This window comes from Tasmannia lanceolata, unplaced genomic scaffold (genome assembly GCF_043159265.1).
Source record: "Tasmannia lanceolata isolate RefF3 unplaced genomic scaffold, GAP_Taslan_0.1 ptg000026l, whole genome shotgun sequence".
Lineage (NCBI taxonomy): Eukaryota > Viridiplantae > Streptophyta > Magnoliopsida > Canellales > Winteraceae > Tasmannia > Tasmannia lanceolata.
Genome location: NW_027518703.1, coordinates 3,312,076 through 3,320,985, shown reverse-complemented (window position 1 = coordinate 3,320,985; position 8,910 = coordinate 3,312,076). Strand labels below are relative to the sequence as shown.

Here is an 8,910-nt window from a genome sequence, read left to right as displayed (position 1 = left end):
TCTCAACTAGGTTTGTGCTTTCCTTTTGTCTATACAAAAAGATAAGCAAAACATTTGTTAGTTGGACCACCCCCTAGTGTAAAAAGACTAGTCAAATTACACTAGATAGGGTTGTCCAGGGAAGATGAGGGGTGTAAAAAGAGTAGTCAAATTACACTAGATAGGGCCTAGCCTAGCCTAGCCTAGCCTAGCCTAGCCGAGCCGAGCTCTTGGCCCAGCTCGGCTCGGCTCGTTTACACCCCTACTACATGACAAACAAGTGAGCGCATGTTTATCAAAACATTGGAGCGCTGAAATCATTTCATATACGATGACTCATAACCCCTTGCCTGGGCTAATTTTGTCATTTACAAAATATAGAATTGAAAAGTCAAAAAGTTCGCCGAGATGAGAGATTAGGGCCGTTATTAATGTTTCAACCAAACAATATCTTTGACTAAGTTGTTGGTCTTGGATAAGGAAAAACAGGGACATTGTTGAAAATAAATAAGATAAAAAAAACTGAAGATTTTGAAAACAAAGACCTCTTTCTCTCAGAGTCTCACCATCCCTTTCTTGATGTGTGCCTTTTTTAAGCCCCGTGACTTTTCCCAACAACTGTGTTATCTTCTGAACGTTTGTTTTTAGAAAACAAAGACCTCTTTCTCTCAGAGTCTCACCATCGGTCCATCCCTTTCTTGATGTGTGCCTTTTTTTGGCCCCGTGACTTTTTTCAAAGAAGAAAGGGTCTAGGTTTCTATTTTGGTCACATCGAAGATGGTGTCATTCACTTACTTCTTACGTAAAAAAAACGTCACATCGAAGATGGGCATTGAATTCTTCTAACTTAAGTACAACAGCCCCTGATACACTGACAGGGGTGTTCCTGGTGATCAAAAGGGGCGGCTATATCATTTCCCAAAAAATAGGAAGTGATATACCGCTTTTTTCCTTGGGACAGCTATAGAGTATTAAGACTGTAGAGGGGCTGATGTACCTCACAGTGGGAAGGATTCAATGGACCCGATTGCCACGTACGCTGTAGTGGACCGTCCCATGTAAATAAAAGGGGTGCATTTATTATTCCCCCCAAAAAGCTATAAATAGCGGTAGGCCTCAGAGAGGTTGGGAAGCACTACTTCTATTCTTAGTGAGAGTAAGCTAGGGTTTCGGGAAGATAGTAAAAATTTAAGAGCTTTGATTTTGCATTGAGAGAAAATGGCGGGGGGAGATGAAGTGAGCAACAAGCAGATCATCTTCAAAGACTTCGTGACCGGATTTCCAAAAGAATCAGACATGATTTTGAGCTCAAGCAAAATCCCACTGAAGGTTCCTCAGGGATCAAAAGCGATCGTCGTCAAGAATCTCTACCTCTCTTGTGATCCTTATCTACGAAGTAGGATGAATCGCATTCCACCAGGCTATATTCCTTCCTTCACGCCAGGATCAGTAATTTTTTTTTTCCATTTCTAATTTTCTATGTTACAAGCCTGAGTGGGGGCCTGCTAGGTGTGTGACTATTTGGGACCCAAATTGGTAGGGGATAATTTCAAAGGGCCTAGCCTAACACTCTCCATTTGCAAAAATGAGAATTTATATGGCGGCCGACCGTCAAACTACAAGCGCAGAGAGAGAAAAAACTCTCCCTTGATTTTTGATCCAAGTGGAACTCCCTTTTTTGACTTTCCCCTTGATAAAAAATCAAGGAGGTTGATATTTTTTCTCTCTGCTCTTTATATGTAAAGGGCGGCCACCATATAATTTATCTGCGAAAACAGTCTTCCAGTTGGAGCATTTGCACGATTGAGAGAAATTTGCAACCTATGGTAGATTTTTTATCACTCATAAAAGACGGAAATATCCTTATATGTGAAAAGATGAAAATTACATTATAAAAGTTCAAAATACCCGTGATGCTCAGTGAAAGCAGAGAGGGGTCCCACCAACTTAATTCAAACCCATGCATCGGGAAGGGCCCACAATTTTGCCTCATGTTTTGATAGGGTACGCCCCACAATCGCCACCTGGCCACACCATGTGAATGGTGGAGATTTTACACGTCGTGTGTTTGATGGTGGAGTTTTAAAACAATGGTTTGTTTTTTTCAAAGGAAAATATCAGAAATATTGATTTATTACAGCCTTTCTTTGCTTTTGAATGCAAAGAACTGAATTGAATGCTCGACTAACTCAAAAAATTAACTTCTTTAAAAGTAAAAAAGCGTCAAGTGCCAAGAGAACTTGGCTTGAGCTATGAATAATTCCAATTCAAGTTGGAAAATTTCGAGCCTTTTCTTATCGTGCCCTGAACTTGTGTTTGTTACATTTTTGTTATTATGCAGCCCATAGTTGGATTTGGTGTATCGAAAGTTATAGATTCTGGACATCCGGACTTCAAGAAAGGGGACTTGGTGTGGGGGGTCACTGGATGGGAAGAGTACAGTCTCTTAACGTTGACTGATGGTGATATTCTTGCTACCCTGATTAAGATCAAATACACTGATGTGCCACTTTCTTATTACACAGGACTCCTTGGTAAGTTGGACTTCTACAATATGTATACAAATCTCATTTCACATGATTTACTAGTGGAGCAGGAGAAGAAGAATATCAAAACCCAAAATAAATTCAACTAACTTTGTTTTTTTCAACATATATCTCATATATGATAAAAAGAATCGTCTGTAATAAAAAACTCCTAAAACCAACAGCCACTGAACTTTCTTTAACTTTCCTACATATGCTAACTTTTCTAATAAAAGTAAAATACTTAAAAAATCTCCTAAAATCTCTAAATATAAATTTACTGGTAACTAAAGATAGAGATACCATGTTAGGAAAAGCCAGCCAACAATGGCCCTCTAGATGTGAGACACATCATGATCCATATAGCTTCTCATGAACGTAATCTCTAGGGTATGGAGGTGTAACACCCGGCCCCACAGCAACTAAATTAGACTTTATAATATTTAATTATAGATTAAATATAGAGTGGGACCGACTTGAAGACGTCCTTGCTAATGCATTTTAGCCGGTCCAGGGTCGGATAAGTCGTTAAGGTAATTGGATCAAGCTAATCGGATTGTTTAAATCAAAGGCCGAAGGCTATCAATTGTTAATCAGACCCGTTTAGGATCATCGAATCAATGTTCAGATGCTTAGAACGATGATAGGAGCATCAAGAACCTCAGATTTATGACAAGTAGTTCCGATCGACAATCGGGATAAGATTATTACAAAAAGTTGATATCTGATTATCGTTTGATAAATAATTGATAATAGTCTGAGGAGGCTACAAGATCAACGGTCATTGTATATTGTTCTGTTTGTTATTATTATTATCATCATCATTATTAGTATTATTAGTAGGGAAATGATAAATGCTCCCCTTTTCATTACTAGGGACACCCGCTACAGTGTATCTATGACTAAAAAGGTGATGATGTACGTCACATCTGAAGGAATGAAGTGACCTGATTGCCACGTACAATGCAGTTGGGTGTCCCAAGTGATGAAAAGGGGCGCATTTATCATTTCCCTTATTAGTCTTATTATTAATATTTAATTGGATATTCTTAAATAGCATAAGTTGAGTTTTAATTGGCCAAAAATCAAAGAGAAATTCGGCCAATAGAACTTAAATCGTTTTCTCCTAATTTTGATGTTAACCAAATTTTGTGCCCTTAGGAAGATATTTTAATAATAGTTGCTATTTCTTAGGGATTTTTCCTACTTTCCCAAAACCAGCAATTCGTTGGAATAGAGAGAAAAATTAGGAAGATTCGTAAACTACAGGGAGAGAATACCTCATCCACTAGCAGGGGCGATGCCACATGAGAGGAAAGGGGGACAATTGCCCCCCTTAATTTTTTGGAAAAAAAAATATACCTTTATTTTTAAAAAAATATGCCCCCCCCTTTCCAATCATCCCTAAGATAGAAAATAAGTTTAAAATTTTAATTTTACCATTTTTATCTCCCTTTTTTGTGCAAAATTTACTATAATTTTTGCCCCCTTGTGCAAAATTTCAGATAGAAATTTTTTCTATCTTAATTTTAAGATAGATAAAAAATTACTATAATTTTTGCCCCCCTTGTGCAAAATTTCTGGCATCACCCCTGTCCACTAGGGGCTATGAAACCGGATTTTATTTGCCTCATCTAATAGGGGCTATGAAACTAGCAAGACATTTGACCTTTGCTGGTAGGGACCGTGAATCCTGGCCATGACTACATTGGGCCGATCCATAACCTCTTTCCTGTTGGGGATGTGAAGCCAGTGTCCTGTTTGTCCGTCACTTGGGAGGTGACTGTGACCATATTTATGACTAGTGGATTGTTGGTTGTTTTGGACCGTGAAAATTCGTGTTCTTGCCGATGTTAAATCCAATGTTGTTTGCTATGTTTTATCACGATACAAAGCATATTGATGAAATAATTGTCGCATTTTATTAAATTCTCTTGTTGAAGTTTTGGTTGTTGTATACTTGATCCATCTGATATATGAAGCTTGTTACGTGCTCGGCGCTAGATCACCCCAATATATCTTCATTTTTACAGATTTTGAAAGGTAGCTTGGATGGCTTTGCGGGACTTGGGAGAGAGAGGATTGTTTAAGTTAGATTATTACTTAGAGACTTTCGATTTATTTATTAGACTCTCATTTACTTTAGACAGCTGGATGGAACCTTTATTTAATTAGTTCTTTGTTTGTCAGAGCGATTGATGCTTTAGATTATGGAGATTTAATCATTGTTGGATCATTTATGGAAGAATTAATGTTTCTCTAGCTGCTTATCTGTTAAACATGTATTTGTTGTTGTTTCTGGCCTTGCACGCCCATGTGGTTGGTCTGTGGTATGGGGGTCTGTCGCTGTCGCAAGGACCACGGGTTTGGGGCATGACAGTTTAGGATTGTAAGATCTCACATCGGAAATGGAGAGAAAGTTCTTGACCTATATATTTGAACTCCCGTTCTCCTTGTGTAGACACGTTTTTAGCATCTCTAAAGGGCGGGTCCGCAGGAGTGGGTCGGGCACAGTTAGTGCTGTTGTGAAACAAAATCAGGGAGGGTGGGAAAACCTAGAACCGGACAATATATACATGGTGGTTCTCCCTGTGTAGATGTGTTTTTAGCATCTCCAAGGAGTGAGCCCTGTTGAGTGGGTTGGGCACGATTAGTGTTGCTGGAAAACAAAACCGGGTAGGGTGTGAAGACCTAGAACCGGACAATATTTACACTGTGGGGCCGGGGCATGATAGGAGGTTTCCTAACTTTCCTCATAGGCTGATTTTGAGATATAAAACTTTCCACATTTGTAAGATGCTTCTGCATCATTTAATTATGTTAGGTGACCATAAGAGCACAATCAAAGCGTACCGGAGTAGTTAAATCCCGAAGAATTAATTGCAATCTCCATGTAATAGATAGATAGCTTTTTATATTGATTTGTCATACAATCTAATATCTAAATTTTTTTTGAAATATTTCCAATGATGGGACTTTATTTTTTAGCTGGTTTCAGAAATATATTCCTTTAAATAAAATAAAAATGAAATGTACTAAAATAAAGAAGGATGGGAAAGTAGTTAAAGTACTAAAGCCAAACTGTACCAGCGTGGATCTATATAGGCAATCAGAGTGGTATATTCACCTGAATTGAAATCTTTCTGACTTAAAATTACCGAGCAATTTGTATTTGACATCCGTGAAAAGAGGATATAATGATTTTTCTGAAATTGCTGCACATTTATTAGATCGAGTTCATAGTAACCCTTTCAATATCCACAGCTCCACAGTGCGTAATTGTAATCCTTCCCAGACTGCATATTAGCATTCTACTTTCATTTTTAGTTTCATCTCCATAAAATTTCAAGTTCTAACCATAAGACATGGTTTGTAGGTATGGCTGGTTTCTCAGCTTATGCTTGTTTTTATGAGATTTGTGCTCCTAAGAAAGGGGATTATGTCTACATATCAGCGGCATCCGGTGGAGTTGGTCAACTTGCTGGGCAATATGCTAAGCTAATGGGTTGCTATGTGGTTGGAAGTGCTGGCTCCAATGAAAAGGTGAGTTGCCACTTAAGATACTATTTACCTTGAGGGAAGAATATAGGAACGGTTACTCTGCTCGGTCTGCTATGGACTTGGCATGCTCCAAATAAAACCTCTCTTTAGCCCTCCTATTTGTACAGATATATGTTAAAAATATAGCAATTTTATCGTGACATTTTCATAAAACGGGAAAATCAATGAAAAAAATAGCGATATTTTGAAGGGTGATGATATTTTCACCCCAAGGTCGCATGCGCGCCCTTCTAACGTGATTTGACGTCAAAAAGCATTAAAGTTGCCAATTGTTCACTTCAAATCACGTTATAAGGAGGGCACATGCTTACTGCAGGAGATTATATCATTGGATGTGGAGTGTTGTGTCCCTAATCAACTTTCTACCTACACAAATTAGAGGACCTGGATCATCCGTCACATCTATCCTTTTTAACTATTATATTATATACCAAAATACCTCTCACATTTACCTTTTTAATTTAAACAGTGAAAGGTATTAAAAATAATGGTGTGGCTATGTCCCACATTGGAATATCCGGCAGACCCACTCTCACATCATTGGAATATCTCACTCCAACGACCCAAATCATTTGGATCCGTCGAGTCATCCAGGCCCGTTGACAACTTTAATATGTTAGAAAATTTTGCAAATAAAAACTGTTTTGAAAAGGTTCTATGAAGAAAAGTAAATTTTATTTTGGAACTGGGTGCTTTATTTAAAAAGGTCAAAGTGCTTTGTGGGAATAGTCCCACTTTGGAAACTCAAAAAAGTTGGAGAAGGGTATATAAAGTTTTACCCACTTCTATCTCTTTCTTTATTCCACAATGAGTTTTGGAATGGTGGACCAGAGAGAGAGAGAGAGAGAGAGAGAGAGAGAGAGAGAGAGAGAGAGAGAGAGAGAGAGAGAGAGAGAGAGAGAGAGAGAGAGAGAGAGAGAGAGATTTTCTCTTGAATGTAATATGATTAGCGGCCTTGTACCATTGGTTACAAACCACTTTAACCCCCCGAAGGAGCGCCCGAGCTTCCCTTTCATTTGAATCGCAGGATAATATTGTTCACCCATTGGAATTTCGGATTAGACCCCTAATATCCGCTCGTCCTGGGTTTCCTTTTGAGCTTCCGTTGAAGTTTAATTTGGTGCATCTGATATGCGGCAAGCTCCACCTAGGTTTCATTTTGTCCTTCTTCTTCTCCAATAAAATATCCTTCCAGTTTCTTAGAATTTCTCCAACACTTGAAGTTTCTTCAATATAATCAACGCCTACTTCTGATCTGTATTTGTTTTAGTAAGTGTACTGTTAGTGTTAATTTAGATTTATACTTTATCACTAATGCCATTGCCTACTCAGGTCAATATATTGAAGAACAAATTTGGATTCGACGAGGCTTTCAACTATAAAGAAGAGCCTGACTTGAATGTGGCTTTGAAGAGGTCTGTACATATTTTCATATGAGATACTTAAACATAATTTTTCATACTATAGAAAAGAGCAGTTGTCCCATGTTTCTTTTTTTTTAACCCGAAAAAGAGTGTGGCCCCGTGGTGGTCCTCCAAAATGAATAAAAGATAATCGACTTAGAAGATAGCCTTGACAAAGACCAATGGGCAATCAGCATAAAAACACTGACCCAATCTTACAGTGAAGATTATGTAAGCCATGAGCGTCACAACTTGCACTTTTGTCATGTTTTAAGGTGTTTACATCCAATTTTTCAATATTTTTTGTATTTAATTGCATTATAAAAATGCTAGGTCACTCTTCTTTCAGGTGTTTTCCTGAAGGCATTGACATCTACTTTGAGAATGTGGGTGGCCAGATGCTTGATGCTGTTCTCCCGAACATGAGAGAACATGGTCGCATTGCTGTGTGCGGTATGATCTCTCAATACAACCTTGAAAAGCCTGAGGGCGTGCACAACTTATTCTCCATCGTTGTTAAGCGCGTTCGAATGGAGGGATTCATGGTATTCGAGCACTACCACTTGTACCCTCAGTTCCTGGAGTTGACTCATCAGTACATCAAGGAAGGGAAGATTTTTTACGTTGAAGATATAGTTGAAGGCATCGAAAAAGGACCGGCAGCTCTAGTAGGACTCTTCACCGGGAGCAACGTTGGGAAACAGGTTGTTGTAGTGGCGCATGAGTGAATTGGATGGCTTAGATCCTTCGTTCGTGCGTCATGGAGAGCTATATACTATATGTAGTGAAGATGGCCTATAGATGATGGTCAGTTTAAATAATGACATATAAAGTCAGATGAGATTAAGCATGTATGCCAGTCTCATGCAATAATCCATGTTCTAAGTGGTGTTTATTTGTTTGTGCCCAAATGCCAACTTCTTTTTTATGATTATTATGCTTTAGATTTTGTTGGTGAAAAATCCCTACACAGTATTTATATAAGAGCAGAATCCTTCTATCTAAGGTTTTGAATTCCTTTCCAGTTAATAAAAGTGTAACTCAGATTCCGAACAATGGACGGACTTGCAATCAAACCATTATCAGTTCAATTGCATTGTGAACAAATTCATCTAGTGTAAAAAAAAGGAGAAATTCACCAAAGAACAAGATTAGAGCATTCTTCTTCAAAGCAATGTCCATTGATGTCTTCACAGTACACAATCAAATTGTAAGAAATCGAGGATAAGGAGAACATTAAGTTATAATTAAGCTACTATTAAAAAAGAGAAAAGTACAAGTTATGTATTGATGTTCGGATCCCTTTGAAATTCTTATCTTTGTTTATTTATATGCTTCGGCCCTAGTAGTTGTTGATCAAGCTTCGGCCCTGGAAGTTGTTGATCAACCATCCTAAAACCACTTGTCCTCTTGCAATCCCTTTTAATTATAACATGTGTGTC

The 8,910-nt window shown here is 38.2% G+C and overlaps 1 protein-coding gene across 1 annotated transcript; it reads left to right on the top strand.

Moving 5' to 3' along the window:
• The first annotated feature begins 1,092 nt into the window (after positions 1–1,092).
• Positions 1,093–8,412, top strand: LOC143858540 (2-alkenal reductase (NADP(+)-dependent)-like). Its single transcript, XM_077369190.1, has 5 exons — positions 1,093–1,428; positions 2,321–2,513; positions 5,881–6,047; positions 7,398–7,480; positions 7,818–8,412. Exons 1-5 carry the CDS (start codon positions 1,198–1,200, stop codon positions 8,194–8,196), a joined length of 1,053 nt encoding a protein of 350 aa, XP_077225305.1. The 5' UTR covers positions 1,093–1,197; the 3' UTR covers positions 8,197–8,412.
• Positions 8,413–8,910: the final 498 nt, after the last annotated feature.

Excerpts from the sequence above, each read along its gene's own strand:
- LOC143858540 (XM_077369190.1), top strand. The coding sequence starts at position 1,198 with ATGGCGGGGGGAGATGAAGTGAGCAACAAGCAGATCATCTTCAAAGAC. Across the intron at positions 2,514-5,880 it reads TTATTACACAGGACTCCTTG|GTATGGCTGGTTTCTCAGCT; the intron begins GTAAGTTGGACT and ends CATGGTTTGTAG. Across the intron at positions 7,481-7,817 it reads TTGAATGTGGCTTTGAAGAG|GTGTTTTCCTGAAGGCATTG; the intron begins GTCTGTACATAT and ends CTCTTCTTTCAG.